Source organism: Excalfactoria chinensis, chromosome 1 (genome assembly GCF_039878825.1).
Source record: "Excalfactoria chinensis isolate bCotChi1 chromosome 1, bCotChi1.hap2, whole genome shotgun sequence".
In the NCBI taxonomy this organism is placed as follows: Eukaryota; Metazoa; Chordata; class Aves; order Galliformes; family Phasianidae; genus Excalfactoria; species Excalfactoria chinensis.
This window is the reverse complement of record NC_092825.1, coordinates 34,364,950-34,382,212: the sequence shown is the minus strand read 5'-3', so window position 1 is coordinate 34,382,212 and position 17,263 is coordinate 34,364,950. Positions and strand designations below refer to the sequence as shown.

At 37.5% G+C, this 17,263-nt stretch overlaps 1 protein-coding gene across 1 annotated transcript in view; it reads right to left on the bottom strand.

Annotated features, from left to right (window-relative positions):
- LGR5 (leucine rich repeat containing G protein-coupled receptor 5) overlaps positions 1-17,263 on the bottom strand; it is an 83,926-nt gene that overhangs the window by 35,846 nt on the left and 30,817 nt on the right. The window contains exons 2-4 of the mRNA XM_072333308.1: positions 16,532-16,603; positions 1,775-1,846; positions 95-166 (exon numbers count right to left, since the gene is read on the bottom strand). Coding sequence (XP_072189409.1) covers positions 95-166; positions 1,775-1,846; positions 16,532-16,603 — 216 coding nt within the window. The remainder of the gene's footprint in view (positions 1-94; positions 167-1,774; positions 1,847-16,531; positions 16,604-17,263) is intronic.

The window sequence follows — 17,263 nt, the reverse complement described above, 5'->3', positions numbered from 1 at the left end:
AGACATTACTGAGAGATACAACAGGTAATTAATAGGTAATCTTACATGTTATTGTTAATGCAAGCTCACATGTTGATTTACCAAATATACTTACAGAGACTGCAGGCTGCGCAAGTTCTGGAGTGCTTCAGTAGGAACCTGGCGTAGCTGGTTATTCTGCAGCATTCTACATTTTGAGTAACACACATACACACAAAAAATAACACAAAACAACAGAATCAACACAGTGAAGGTATTTTTTCTACTGCAAATTTTCTTCTGAGCTTACCTCCTTTCTACTGGTTTTAGTTCAAGATAACAAGCAAAGAAACAATCTACACAGATGCTCCATTCCCCTCACTCCTTTCAAAATGCTCATTCTCTTCTAAGCAAACAATTACATATAGTATGTTAGCTCTGTTGACACACCAGCTTTAAGTAGGATTTTCAGAGCAGGTGAGGAAGTTAATAGATGAAACCTTGCTTGCTTTTGATAGAGCTTGAGTTCCTAATTGCCTTCAGTGATTCTGAAATTGTCATCCGCATGTACTGATTTCTTTTTCCTTCAGCAGTATTTCTGTTTCTTATTCTGTTAAAGCTCTGAAGGACCAACTCTTGAAATTCTCACTTAAGAAGAAGCTACTATGGCCAACACCACTTTTAACTGTATGAGCAGTTCATGATTTGGTTTGTATGAATTTGTCTCAGTGAGAACTGCTGAAAATTTCCCAGCGAAATCAGTTCTCTCATAAAGCAGTTTTTTAGCAATCACCTGACAAACTTATTTTCTGAAGCTGTCACGTGATTTAGCTTGCAAAGGCAGAAAAATCCTTTTAAATTCCAGGATAAACTTTTCTTACCTTAGAACACGTTTTCATTCAAACTGCCTAACATCCATTTTTAGACCAAGTCCTTCATATACAAAAGGATTCTATCTGGGTAACAGTGGAATAGTACATGTCTTCAAAACGAGGTATACTTAAGGGGCATTGTAAATGAAATCCTTTTTGTCAGGCCTGAAGCTCCTTAGGCCAACGAGAGCTACAGCTGCCCAACTTAAGAGTAGATGGACTGGGTAGCTCTTTGTACTTCTTTCCCACCTAATATCTTGCAGTATAGCTCAGTATGCTTTTATAGTAGCATCTGGCTTGGCTTGACACTGCCTAAGAGATTGGCATTCTTGCAAATAAAAGAATGCCTCTGAACTGAAAGAAAAGATCCTCTTTTACAGATATACAGTAACTTTTGGCCTGCTAATAGTTTTAGCAACTGTATATATAGTTTCATTGTTTCATTTTAGTCATTTTCTTAATAACTTATCTTAATTAGATTACATAAAACAAGATACAAAATAAGAACTAGATTTTAAATTGCACCATGTTCTACAATTATTTCCCTCCCATCCCTCAAGAAAAGGCAAAGGCAATATACTCCCACTTCTGTGTGATCATGAGAAGTCCAAAGGTTTTTAGTCCTGAACCCAGAACTTTTGAGGCAATTAAAGAAACTATGAACTGAACCAATTTTTACCTTTGATATTGTACAGAGACATCTACTTGATGAGCAAGTTGTTTTTAGAATGCGATTAATGCTTTCCAACCTTTGTGTTTAGGATATTTTCTATATGAAAAAACAAAGATTTAATGATGTTCATATGTATCTTCACTTCGGCTGAATTGTTCAAAATGAGCTGATCAAAATATGTAATTTACTTGATCAAAACTTCACTGGTTAATTAGTTCCCTGGAGCATTTAGGAAATCAGAAATATATCAAACAACACACAGTTTACTTACAGCACTTTAAGACTGAAAAGGCCAGCAAATGCTCCCTTAGGAATGTATGTCAAGCCATTTCCTGCAAGACGTCTGCAAAGTTTGAAAAAGGGAAAGAAAAAAAGGAGTGAATACTTTTTGCCTTCATGTGGAATTAATTTGCTTGCTAAAAAGTGTAACACAGCTATGTTTGAAAGACTGATGCCAGAGGTAGTAGTAAAAGAGCCTTGTTTTGTCATTAATATACTTTTAAAAGCAAAATATCAAGAGGAGTCCTTAGCTGTATAGTTGATTTACTGACAGCTGGACTGCAGAGACAAAATGCAAGTTCATTATAAATCAAGATTATGGCTTAAAACGCACATTTAATTCTTTGTAGTTCTCTTTTTAAGCATTAGAACAACCTCAGTAACTAAAATACAGACACACTAACAATAATTAGCATCAGGAGACTTACAGGCATACAGTTTTGGCACTGTATATATACGATGTCTGTGTACATTTAACTCAGCTGTGCATTAGCTCATTTCTATGTAGTATCAAAATCTATCCACATAGTAAAGAATAAAGTTCATTTTACAATAAAAGTACCCCAAACTTCTCTGCTGGTGGCATGACAGTGTATTTGCTAAAATCTGTGGGTTTTTTCCCCTACTTCTGTTGTACCCATATGCTGAGAATGCTTCAAAATACATTACAGACTGAGGTTAAGTACAACAGATATCTCCTTTAGATATGGTACTCTGATGAAAAAAGTTACAAAATAGAAGATAGCGCTATGTAATATTTGTTCCTATGGAAGAAACTCTTCACAGGTTCCACTGAAAGTAATGCCTCCTATTTAATTCCAGAGAAAGTGCTACAGAGAGCACAACAGCACTATTTGATAGAGCAAATTCTCAGCTACAAAACATTATTTTTCCACATAGTTACCACCATTAGCTGTGCATTTTTACCAGTGATGAATAACACCCTGCATGCTATGCTTGTAACAGTCTGCACCAGCAGAGGTGCCCCACTGTCACTGTTGCCACTGATGAAATGCACCACCCACCATCTCACTCTGCTCACAACTGCTACTTGGTTTCCATAAATGTTCAGCAAGTGGTGATGAATATCAGTGGGTACCATTCTTTCTGCATGGAGGAATTCAATGACACCCCTTTGCTCCATATGTACTTCCATGTCAGATGCCATTGTGTCAGACTGCCGTTCTGCTGCCATCTGTTGCACAGCAACAAAATGTAATGTAATATTGGTGGAAAGATTCAACCAGTACTGCCATGCCACCAGTTTGTACCTCTGCTGTCTTGGGCCAATATAATAAAGGAGGAGACACTGCCTTTGGGAGCAGCCCCCCATATTTTTGATGTGAAATGCCATTGGTATGTTCTTCAGCAGTGGAACTGCTGAGCATCTTGCATTCACCCTCCTGACGTTGCAGTTCAACAGGAATGTGCCATGGAAAACACTGGAAAACTGACTGGCTGGGGTGAGAGTCAAGTTACTGTGTGTCAGTAGAGCCTTGCTGACTGCTCTCGGATGGCCACAACTGTGGGTTGATATGATTTGGTCACCCTATTTGCACACCAAGTGAAGCCAAGTAGAATTACCTGAAATTTCTCATCAGCTAAGATATTGTAGATCAAAACTGCAGTTAGCACAGGCCAGCCGATGTGGTGACATAACTGACATTTAATTTGGCATTTGATCCCTTAGGAAAGAATAGAGGATGAATTCCATCAAATGCCTTGAGCTGCCAGAGGGGAACCTATAGCACAGAAGTAGGCACCAGAGTTGCTAATCCTGTTTGTAGAAAGTGCCAGGTGCTTGGAACTGTAATCCCAAAGACCCAGCACTGACTGTTCTTAAACTACATCTTCCTTTGAAGCTTATTTGTCCCAAGATAATTACAGGGTCCTGGGCACACCTGTTCTTTAGACTTCTCTTCCATACAGAAAAGTATTGGTTACAGTGACTCTAGATGCCAACTCTGGTGACTACTCAGGCATTTTAAATTTGTGGAAAAGCATCTTCCCTGTGCACACACAATTGCTGACTGGTGTGACCTTGCTCAGTGAGTGAAGTCCTCTTCTGCAGAGCTCACTAAGATAGAGCTGCTGAGCTCATCACTCACATGAGATGCACCAGGGTCTGAGGTTCAGGCATCTGAGACCTGGGTATGTGCACCTGCACTCCTGCAGGCAAATCAGTGAGCAGAGTCTGGCACACAGTTGTGTGAAGACAAAGAGGCACTCAATGGCTAAGCTGACTTGACTTTAATGTGTGAAGGGCTCCTGCAGTTTCACCTTTCATTCTGGATGGAAAGGACTCACAATGACTGTTGGGTTGCTACTGGATAAATCAGGCATGTACTAGAGTGGGCACTGGTTCCTTGAAATCAAATGCTGTTTGTGGATCATAGACCAGCAGAAGTCAGAAATCTCTTTAATGCTGATCCCAGTTTATTACATAGAGTTCTGGAAAGACTACAGATGTTTAACTCCCTCAGCCTTTTGCACTGTTATTTTACTGATGTGGCTGAACTCCTGTCTTAGACTCAAGCTGGCGCTGTCAGGGCACCATCCTGTCTTAAGAGTGGCTGTGTTGCAATAAACTTCACAGTTGCTGCAAAGCAAACTAACAGACACAGTACGTGTTCATACTGCTTCTCGGAACTGGAAAACTGGAATATTCTTTATTTAAAAAGTTAGCTAAGAAAATTAGAGCACTTTAAGCACTCTGGTATGGTAAGCTTGATCCTCCCTGCTTTAAATGCAGCACTGTGGTAATATAATTGGGACACTAACCAGCTTTTTTCTTGGTTCAGTGTGCAATAGTGACTCTTTCTAGCTTAACAACAAGTCTTTCTGTGGTAAGCCTTAATGCTTGGCCATTTTTAGCATTAATGCTTGGCCATTTTTTTATTTTTTTTTTTAAATGGACAGTCATAATTTTTAAAATGGTTTTATGGAACCTGTAATATATAACTAATAAAGCCAGAAAGAAATACCTATGCACAGAGATATTCATATACATACAGCTAAATGGCTCATGGGCATTCAGCACAGTTTTAATGAGACTATACTTCAGAGTTATATTTACTTTTCCACGTAGCTTTTTATCCCTGTTTCCTTCTGTTGTCAGTTGTTGCAAACAACCATTTGTCTTTGGGAGAAAATTTCCCATACTTCTGCCATTCTTATTGTAGTGCCTATTTGAACTATCCAGCCAACCACAACCACCACAAGAATATTACCCATCTGCATGGGCCCCAGCTCCACCATTCAGAGGAATATCTGAAGTTGACAAAAAGCTATAAGCAAAAGATGCTGTTCCTGAGTGATTTGAATGATAGTTACCTGCACAGTTAAAGCGAGATGTAATTCTTCCCACTTTTCTTTTTTTTTGGCCTTTTTTTCAGATTTCAAATCTCATTTTGTATTGTTTCCTTTCCTGTTAGATCACAGCTTCACAATTATAAAATATCTTGTCAATTAAATGTCTTTTCATTTATTAAAAAAAGTCCACTTTAGACAGAGGAAGCCACGTGTTAATCTTCTATTTCATAAGCAGAGCTTCTGTGTTTAAGCCTTATGAGTTTTTCAAGCCCTGGGTTGTTCTTCTAGCTCTGCTTTGATTATTTTTCAGTTTGGAAAGAGCTCTAACTGATTTTGTAGGCAGCAACTACTATCACTTTATATGACACTCCTCTGCTTATGTAGCAAAGGATCATGTTTATCACATATAGCTCACCATATTTCAGCGGAGGACTAAATCAAATACATCACAAGTGCCAAAATAGAGGTATGTCTGTGCAGCTCTCTTACCAAGCTGACAACATCAGAAAAAGCAGACTTCTGGCAACACTTACTTTCTATATAATGATGTTGTCTGACCTCTAGTTACCAAAGTAAATTCTTTCTCATGACATCCTTTTCATGATTTTCCATGGAATCCAAGTCAGGCAAACCACCTATCCATTCCCAGGATGCTCCATGAGACCACTTCTGAACACTGGCGCAACAGCAGCATCTTCCCAGCCCTTTGGAATTCCCCAGCATTGTGGGATTTGGAAAAAATCAGCAATAATGATTCATTGGGCTCATTGTTTAATTCTTTCAATATTCTTGGATGGAAGTTAGCACACCAGTTCTTTAAGACATACTGCGAAGCTCATTAAATTTGGCTTATTTGTTCCCAACCATTTTAATGCCTTCCTTCTGGATTTCTTTCTTGCTATTGCTGTGTTTCTATTCTCAGTCTTGGCACAGGGGAAAATAAATCCCCCTGTTGACTCTACAGGTATCTATCAAGCATCTGTCAGGGTTTACTCATCTCCATATCAGGGATTTTGTTTTCCACTACCCTAAGCTATTTCAGGGAAGTTGCCCAGTACTTTTACTGAACTTTGGATGGACTCTGGGTAGTGATTTCAGTCTGGATAGGTAAATATCGCTTTCCCTGAATAGATGAGGATGGACATCCTATCTGTTTCTACAGTTTAGCATTTAGTTAATGATTTCCAAGAGGAGGAATAAACTAGCTTTTTCATAACACTTAAATAACGAAATGGCCGGCTTCTACTGTTAAAAGACCACTAAATTTCAGTTTTTAAGAGTAAATTCTTTTCCAGCATTTCTGAGACTCATTATTTTAGAAATATCACATTAAACTAATTTAGGCTCAAAGTTATCATTTCTCTAATTAAAGATAATCAAAAAAGTATTGCTGACTTTGGATCATATTTCTATATATAAAATAGCTATACTATTTATAACTGTATTTTACTAATGCTGTTTCATTTCTTTTGCTAATTAAGACAGAAATTAACGGCAGCTGGAAAACGTATGGGGATGTATCACTGTATACTTCCCTTGGTACTTGCTATTTGAGACTCTTGAAGACAAGATACTGGGCTACTTTTGGCAGTGGCGAAGGCTGAATTTTTCTACTACTGCATATCTGTTTCTAAAAGATGTAAAATAAATGAGCTGACAGAAAAGCACATTCCCTCTATCTTTTCAAATGGCAGCAATTTATGAAGTATGTTTCAACATAGTTCATCCCAGCTGGCAATCTCTACTTGGTGTTGGAACTGCTGCAGTGCTTCAGGTCGGGTTCATGGCCTTGTTCAGATCTAAGAAAAGGCATACGTGGTGTCTCCTGTGAGCTCTGTTCATCTGTGCATCCCTTTTGTATATTCTGACCTCTCCTGAAATAACACGGTCCTGAGAAATGGTCATCCCCAACTCAGGAGAACAATCCTAAAGACAGCACAACTGATAAAACATCCACAGAAATTTCTAAAAAAGATCAGGAAATGCTTGTTTTCCTTCTACTTTTGCTCATGTCTAAAAAGAACAAACTCATTCATCAGAAAGAAGCAGATAGACATGAAGTTGTGACTGAACACAGTCAAGTATTTCCATTACATTTCTAGAACAAGATTTTTTTTCACCGACTCAAAATTGCTTTCTGCTTGTATGTTTTCTGCCTTGAAAGAAACTTTGCCTGGCACCAAGCCTCTCCTCATTACCTACTGGAAAGGAAGATGAACTCAAAACACAAAAAAATCTTCTCTATAGCTAATGAACTGTGGTACTTAATAAAGAAAGCATCTTTTCAGTATCCACTATAAACTGTTGCAAACCTAACCAAGTTACTTCTCACAGTCTGCTGCAAGTAGTGACAGTAAGACAGGGGCAGGGACTGATTTCTGTCTTTGTCCGAGGTAAGATCTACTCCAGCAAATGCTGAACAAGCACCTGTACAGTGCATTTCAAAATCTTGTAGTATCAAAACTGTAGGAAAGATAAGAAAGGAAGATTGGGAAACAGTGTACATTTATATTAATTAACACTCGTGCTGTGTTGTAAGAGGATTAGCACAGTAGAATTTTCTTGAACAAATTACTGTTCAAGTCTTGCAAGGTGCAGAAATGCAGAAGAGTAAATATTGCTGTAGATCTTGGTATGGCTTAGTACATAGTAGGAATAAGCAGTACAAGAAGTCTAAAGCTCTTCTATTAAGAAATGAGAAATCTCTTCTAATTCTCATACTGAATGAGCACAGTTATGTAGAACTCCATTACACTCATACTTATGGCAAATATATTGGCCTATTTATAAAGGAGATATTGAACAGTATACTAAAGGAGAATGTATATCCTCTTGTACAGATTGAGTTACATATCATAGGTATCAAAGACACCCTAATCACTCATGCTGAATTATATTTAATCACTCCATATGCTATTTGCTTACATGTATTGCAATATTCAATATCTGAGTGTAACTCAAAATCATCTGTCATCTATGAAAATACAGTAAGGTACATCTACAGGAATTATCATGCATTTATCTCCCTTTGACTCTGTATTTTACTTCTGATCATTATTCTGCTGTTTGTATTTGAGAAATGAGAACAAGGACTGCATATACTAAGAGAATGCCAATGAATTTGGACATATCTACATATATATAGATATAAATGTATGTTTAAAGATGGTAGTTTATCATCAATACTGTTACAACTTAATGAATTTTATGCTTGCCCGTTTTCCTTGAAAACAGGTTTAATTCTTTTCTTGCTACATTACACTCTGCAGTTAACAAGATCTCCAGACAGAAAATTGAAAACGAAATATACAGACTAACCTAGAAACTGGTGATGGAAACGTTGTTTTTGCAAATAAAAAATGGAAGTGTAGAAGACCTGAGACGGTGAAAAATCCCCACAGTCGGGCCACTTCTGCTACTCTGCAGTACCAACCTTGCCAAATTTGGTGCTAAAACATCATAATGCCATATCATAGAAAATTTCCTTAACATTTATGAAATTGTGAACTGTCTCTTTTATAACGTGGGTACAGATAACTTTGCTTTTGTAATTTGAAACTTATTATTTTTGTTATTTGAAACTCTCCAACTGCCATAATTGTTCTCTGCAACTGATAGGTGGTGAAATCTCAGACCCATTGATGTCTGCGAAAATATTTGCGCTGACATAAGCAGACATTGGATTCATACCTGCATCATGTCCCAGTATCATATCTGACAGCGATTCACTTCTCCTAGGAGCATTTTTTGGAGAAACAATATGGAAGCATAACATGAAAATATATATTTCCATTAGTTTTTTTCCCTAAACAAGCCTGTTCTGAATATAAAAAATATACCGCCTGTTCAAGGAAGAATTACTCACCTTAAATTGCTTGCTTCAGTTTTGTTTCCTGTCAAACTAACCAAAGACAGACATGTACACAACACATACACTGTATACACCTTTAGTTTATATAAATGTACAGTCAATATATAATATATTTCTACTATAATAGCTTTCCTCAGTTTCCATATGCATCTATACGTAGATAAAACAAAGTATTTTTACTCATTAAAATAGTTCTGACAAGCTGGATACTCATCAAGAACTTACACAAACTGAATTAAAATTTGAGATAAGTGTTTGATATTTATTAATGACTATTCTTGGGCCAATGCAACAGAAATTGATGAAATAATTGGTGGGTAATTACTGTGTTAATTATTATTTAATTAAGGGATGATATCAGCTAATATTTTTCAGAATGATTTTGTGGAATTACTTGATTAGACTAAGAATTTAAATGTTATTGTGTATTTTAATTATCTTTTTATAATTCAATCTGTCATGTTAATTAAAACTGTAATCACAGTAACATAAAAAGTGGGTCAAATGATATAGTAAAAAAATCTGATGATCAGAAAGATCAAAGAAGAAAACATAAAGATGCTCTCCTTTCCTTAAGAAAGAAGGAGGGAAGCGTGCAGATCATAATTATGCTGTACATTACATTTATTGCTACTTACAATTTTGTTGGAAATTCAAATACAACACAGTCTGTCCCTGCTTTAGGGCCTAATTGCCTTTTAAAACGTGTGTGCCAAATTCTCAGAGGGTGTAAACTGGAATAACTCCAACTGACCTTAAGCAGTTGGAATGAAATCAGTGTGTATTTGATCTTGAGCTGGCTTTCATAACAGAGATCTTAGATTGCTGTCAATTGAGGATGTGGTCTAAGACTTACTATTTCTCTTTCCACTTATAAAAGGGGAAGATTCTATTTGCACCTTGCACAATTCAGTATTGTGACCCTACAATTTCTAAGGACAACTGACTGCTCCATTAATGCGGCTGACTATGGCCTTTGCTAGGAACAAGCTGCTTTGCTCTCAGCATGGCAGAGGCCAGTGTCCTACCAGAGGGCTCCAGCAGTGTCCTTTTACCACATGGCCAAGCCAGGTACCTGCCCTCTGACTTACAGCACAGTGAACTCTTAGGGTGCATGCCAATATTAGCCAGGAAATCCTGTGTTGATTCACGGGATCAGATTCCAAAGTTACTTGCAGTAAGAGAGAGAATTTCACTTCCACTTTTGAAGAATGCTGCCACCAAATCACTGGTCTCAGAGTAATCTTAAATTTGTTAAATTTCCTTCCTCTGTGTTTCAGTGTTGCAGCAAGATGAAACAACAAGGCCTAGTTTTAGCCTTCAAAGTGTTGCTTACACTTCTGATACTGATTTTGGTTTCATCCCCATAGCGTCGGTGTCACTGGGATAAATTATCATCACTGATAACAGGAATTGGTTGATTTGCACTGTGAAATGAAGCATGACAATCAACAATCAGTAACAAGCTGTCCACACTATTTTGTCCTTCTTGTGACGTTGGCAAAGGACACAGATTGTGCAGTTCCAAATTTTGATGTTACAGCTTATCTCCAAGAAGTACAATGAAGCAATGCTAAAGAACTAAGGAGAAATTACTCCTGTTTGGAAATAATAATTAAAAACAACAACAATCAAACCCAAACTTAAGAACTGTGTTTGTGAGCTTAAAGAGACATAAATGTAACACAGGCTGAATTCAGTGCCTATAATCCTAAGCAAGTGAAAAATGGAAGTGTGTATCAGAACTGTGCACTGCACTGAAACGAAGCAGTGAAGAAACAGGCTGAATTTCCACTGACAAAAAGTAATTTCTGCATACTTGCTACTGCAGTACAAGCAGAATGTGTAAGACTTAAATTAAAACCCTGCCTCAGGATCTATATAAATATAACACATTTAATAAAGCATAGCTTCATCTAAGTTAATTAAGTATAATTTTACTATCTGTATTGATCGCAAAACACAAAAAGCTCTTCCTGTGACTATTTGATAGCATAAACCAGTTCCTACTGAATACTGCTGGTAATAAATTACAAGTTCCAATCAGTACTTGCAAGTTACAAGCTGAAAATTCACTTTATCTTGCATTCAGTAAGAGCAATGCAGCAGCATTGATAGAGTTTCTTGGCTATCAACCTTCATTGTTCTTACTTGCACAAGTCTCCCTGTTTTCACTTCTCTTTATCATCTTGATCCCCTCACCTTCCCTACTGCCCCTTCACACCACACATGCTCAGCAGTGTCAAGGCTGCTCCCTGAAATTTGTGTTAACATTTCAAGAATAATTGTCAGCACAATCCGTTCTACAAGCAATGCAAGCTGCTCTAATTTAGTAAGGCATTTGCACTATTGTTTTTCTTCTTTTTGTTCCTCATCTTGTCGTCACTGATAACACAGCAAGAGGGGTGCCAGGATGACCCAGCCAGGCAGGGAAGTTCTTTGTTGTCCTTCAGCTTGGTGGCATCAAAGGGACAGAGACAAAGGCAGTGACAGCTCCAAAAGCACCAGGGCTGTCATCTTGTACATTAGGAAGCTTCTGCATTCTTATCTTTTTTTTCTTTTTCTTTTTTCATAGTAAATCAAAGCAACTGTGTAAAAGCTAAGCATGAACATTATTACAATCGCTTCCAATTGATTAACTTGATCAATATCTTCCCACTGTTCTTACTGGCACATAGTCAATTTCCATAGGAACGGTGCACTTCCCTCTGTCAGGACTTCCAGTGCCTCCCTGCAAAGGCATGAAGCCACAACTCTGAGTTATCAACAAAGTCTGTTCCACAGCAATGGGATTTCTGATGTGCCACTGCCATGTGCCACTGATAAACACTGTGCACTGAGCACAGGGCATATCCCAAACAGATCACCTTTGCATGTGTACATGTATGAAGTGAAGACACTGAATTCAGAATTCATGTGAAGAGAATGGATATCCAGATCACGTGTCAGCTGGTGCACAGCACTGGAATCATGCACAGGATGGGAAGTCATATAGCAGGGAAAGTCCTTGAAACGTTCGCTGATGGAGATGGCACAAGCTGATTTCCATCAGGAACAGCAGCTATAAAACCTGGCGTGCAAAACCCATAAAACTGTTGTTTAGCTGACATTATGTGTAGACAGTTTGAGACACTAGATAATAACTAGTTTTACTTTTGCTGTGCACATCTGTTGTAGGTATTTTTACTTTTCTTTCTTCGGAGGTTTCCAAGACTATGCAGATTCATCTTTGGGAAAGACTTTCAGCATCCTGTCCAAAGTGTATTCAAGTAGATTAAGAGATTTCCTCACTTTCCCCCAAATGTTTTGAACTATAGCTGCAGCTCTGTAATGTTTACTGCTAGCTTATATAATAGTAAAAAGTGTAGAAGAAGTTTCCGGTGCTAGCCCTGAAGTATCTGTACCAGCACAAAAAGGATGGTACACAACCCCAGGAGCCATGCTCTCAGTTTTCAAAGACATAAATGAATGAAGAGCTCAGTCCCACCACTAAAGAGCCGGCAGAGAAAATAACACCTGACTCCCACCAACAGCTTTGAAAACCTCTTTGTAGGAAAACAGAGCAAACAGAAAGGGAAGTAAAAGGAAAATAATGTGTAAGAACAGACGATAATGGGTCATGCCTGGTCATTCAGAACTTCTTTTTCGTGCATAGAGTGGTCTTTTAACCACTTCTGCAGTGCAAAGGTAGTTCCACATAATAAATGTGATGGTGAGTTTCACATTTGTTATCTGTTTTGCACTGTATCTGTGATCCTGCCTGCAGTATAGTATTAAAATGCATGATTAAAGTCACTCCTGCCTGAATAACTGATATAGTAATACTGTGGGCAATGTGAAAACAATGTTGTCATGGGTTTTGGTAAATTTTCCTGTACCTGTACGTAGTTTGCTATTAATTGAAGGTGTCTTTGTCACTTGATTTTGTGAATCTGTCTTACTCTGTAGGTCAAATAAACATAATAAAACAGTCCTGTTTTTGTTTTTGTTACCATTTTGCTAAAACATTTATTCTGAGTTGCAGAAAAACAGTGAAGTACTATAAGAATCACTTGGAGATTTGCTTTTCTGTAGAGAGTTCCTGTGTTTAAAACTGAAATAAAAGTCTCATATACACGTGTGCATGGGTGTGTGTGAATATATTTATATGTATGCATATATGTATGTATCCACTTATGTGTGGAGATAACTAGCTGGAGATGCTTATAGCTAGATCTGAATCATATCACATTAAATGATGATTGGCTTTCTTCCTCACTCTTCACAGATATATCAATTTATAAAATAAAACACTTTCAGGCACTGCTTTGAAGTGTTAGTGATCTCAAAAAGATATGCTTACGTTCAGATGTTGTCTTAAGAAGTCCTAACATAGCTAATTCTTTACACTTTTTAGAAAGTGCTTTTTTAAATTTGTTGCTCTAACTCACTGCTTTATTAATACAAGTGTTCTAAATATATTGTAGAATGACACACATCTAGAAAGACTCCACAGAGGGTTGAGTCTTGGGTTCAGTAATACTGATAAATATCTGCAGTTATTTTGAATTTATAATGAAGAACTCTACTTAATAGTGTTGTACAAGTCCATACAGAGCAACTTGCTGATAATCTAGCAGCTGAAGCATACTTTTTTTTCTTGGTGGGAGTTCCATCATGTGCATTTTAAGAAAAAATGATGATGGGTCTCAAAGTCCTGGGGAAAAAAAAATCATTTTGAAATGGTTTTGCAAGAAAAGATCATGCTCAAAACTTAGCTTTTCAGGGGCTAGAACAATTTTATGTGCCACAATATTTTCTGAAATTTCTGGAGGAAAAGGCACCTCAGAAATATGGCACAGTTTCAATATGTTGCTGCATTTCAATGATCAAAGGCTTTGGTGAAAGATAAATACCAGGCACAATCATCAGGACCTCAAGAATGCTGCTTGCAAAGGTGCTGAACCTCGGCAGGAACAGTGGATCAGTCAGCTTAGGAGGTCAGAATTAGTAGAGCAGACCTGACCAGTTCTTTGAGGGTAACGAGATGCTAGTATTGCCAAACCACACATCAAGCACGTAGCATTTAAGCTAAATCAAAGTCAATGAATCGTTAACCTTTATCAGATTTTTGAACCAGGACTACGATAAAAGGATTATTAGTACATTTTTCAATGTTAAAAAGCCCTAGAAATTGCATTTTTAAGCTCCTGCAGTTGCTGTGTTTCAAAGAGTGGATAGGTATTTCTAAGATGCATTTTAATCTCATGGAGACAATGCTTTGATACAAAGATCTTGTAAAATCTTATTTTTACCATGTCTGCATTAATGGCCAAGTTACATTTTACAGCAGTCCACCTTAACTGAGACAGATAAAAAAAACATAGAATTCCCAGGTAAGCCGGGAGTAAAAATAGCATAGCGATGCTTGGATGGCTAAAATAATTTTAATACATGCTATCAGTACTCAGAGATGAGTATAAAAGGAGCATGGAAACTACAGTGGCTCTTACTGCCTGCTTCAGAACTTAATATCCAGTTCCCCTTCCATTGTCTACACTTCTTTCTAAGTAATTCTAGACTGAATTGTATTATACATGGCTCTGAACACCAGACGCTCCCAGCATAATGTGTTTGAATTTGCCTTAAGAAGAGGTAATCAGTTACCTCACATCTTCAAAGGGTTCACTTGTTTACACTTACTTGAAAAGTGAATATAAATTTGTTGGTTGTTATAAAGCAACATCAGAATGATTAGACTGCGTGAAACAAATGGGGAGCAGACTGTGTGCATGGAAAGCAAGATGTAGCAATGAAGTATTTTCTTGGTACTATCAATGATGAGAAACTGAAATTACATAATTTGGAAGAAAGGGTTACAGGGACAGTGGTTTCATATTTAAGGTGGAACATACAGGTCCAGCACAAGAATAACACTTCTAAATACTTCCATATTTCTTGACCAGGGAAATGAAGTAGATTGCCAAATAGTCTCTCAAGCAGTGATATAAGTCTCACTATTTGGGTCATTTAATTTTGAGAGGGAAGGTAACTTGGCTTGATGCATGAAAACTCCATTCCAGGAAAAGCCCAAACTTTTGATTTTTTCTCCTTGAGAATGAGTGAGCAAACATGAACATAAAAAACATTCACAAAGTCTTTGTGGCACGATTCCCTTCACGTGCACATGAAATTGTAACACTTGTTGTTTGACATCTTTCCTTGTTATGTGCTTGCTTTGGTTGAAACCTGCACCAGGAGCAATAAATACCAAAGCAAGGAAGAAAGCAAAGGAAAAGGCAGAATTAAAAGAAATAATGCTTTGTAAATGTAAATGCTACCAGTAATAAAATTAAGACAAAAATATATAAGATGAAAAGGAAACAGAACAACAACAACAAAAAAATTGTTCAAACTCAGCATCACTAAAATGGTTATCTTTTATTTTCTTTCTTTATTTTTGCCTTCGTAGAGGACAATTGCAAATACCAGGTATCCAAATTCTAATGAGTGTTAGCAAGGACACCAGAAGTCATCAGTGCAATATACAACCAAAGGTGATTTAAATTGCAGAGGACTGTGCACGTTTCACAGCTTAAAATATACTGTGGCTTTGCAAGAAGGGCACAATCATGACTTTGCATTTCTTATGTAGGTTTTATGGTGTGTTAGTAGCTAAACTCACTATAAAAAAAAAGGCCTTTTGTTTTAGAAGCTTGTAAAGCACGATTCATAGGAGGTGTTGATGCCTTTTAATCAACTTTTAGAGGTATTCATGCAGATGCATATGTAGGTGCCAGCTTTTTCCCACAAGAGCTCTGGTGCATCATTTACAGAGTCTCCGTCGCTCCTCAGGAACCTAAATTTTCTTTTAAGCTTGGGTCATTGTAACTAGGGTCACTGCTAAATCCAGGTCTCAAGAATGCACAATGCATTTCACTTTTGGTTAGTCACCATCACTTCAAACCAGCATTCCTCTTTTGATGTGGTGTTTGGTCAGCTGGTTTTTGCAGTGTGCTTTTCCCCCTCAGTGAATGTACTAGATAGCCTAACTAAGCACTATGTAGGATTCTGCATTTTACAGTCAGCCTTCAGGGATGCTAAACTTAAGAGTAAGGAAACAGTAATTAAAAGTGATTGGGACAAGAAGCCTTGATACTACGAAATGTGGACTCAATTGTCCTTGACACAGGCAGAACGAAGCAGCGAGATTTGGTTTTGATTATAGCTTTACTTGCGATTTTAATAAACATGAGCCAGTATTCAAACTTTTAATATCCTGCTGCTTAACTATTTCCAAAAAGCAATCCAGTTCTTTTAAACAGCCCTTGTTTGAAAATTTTAATTTGTTTGGCTCTGTCCCTGCCTAGCGAAGTTGTAGCCTCTCGGTAACTCTTTTATAAGTTCACTTCCAGAATCACAAGCAATCTATTTTTTTTTTCAACTAAGTGTTTCCGCATGTGCCAAAAGTGTCAGGCTGACAGCTTTCCTGCACTGTTTTATCTGGTTCCCACAGTAAGTACGAGAGACAAACACAGGAATGTGTCTAGCGCTGACCATGCCCATCAAGGATACAATGATACTTACAGCTCTTCCAGGAAGCGGAGATTGTGCACGGGGTTCGAGGGCAGCTTAGTAATGTTGTTCATACTGAGATCACTGTAGGGAAAAACAGACAGAGACTTAATATGGCATGTCACAACTGTGGTATCCAGCTGTTCATTCCACACATTTTTAAGTAATACATTAACAAAAATTAGTTCCTCTGCCAGAACTGATGAATCACTATCTAGTTAGCACTTTAAACATTCTACTTTTGTATGAAATTGGCTTTGTCAAAGCAATACAAGCTATGGCATGTTCCTTATTTCCAAAAAATTTGGAATGCTTTATCACTCTCCATAAATCAGCTGGAATACTAAACAACCCTTCTAGGCTACATAATTTTAATAAACCGCTGTACTATATTAAAATTTATTTGGTGTAATAAAGGAAAACTACTCTGATATTCATTTTCATTGCACTGTAGCATACCGTGGGTTTACTAAAGCAGACAAGCAAAGTTGCACAGGTGCAAACTATTTGTGTGCTTTTGCTGTACAACTTGCTGTATGAGCCTACTGATTTTCCCTGTGTCACATTAGGCGTCCCCAGAACCCAACTCCCTTGTGTTAAAGAAAGGACATATTTTCAAAAAATAAACATCCCCCTTCTAGAATGCTCTTTTTTTGCAGGTTCTCAAATTGCATTAAATAAATGAAATGAACCATAAAACAAGGGTGTAATGTGATCCTTCTCTGTAGCACACTTCCTGGTGGG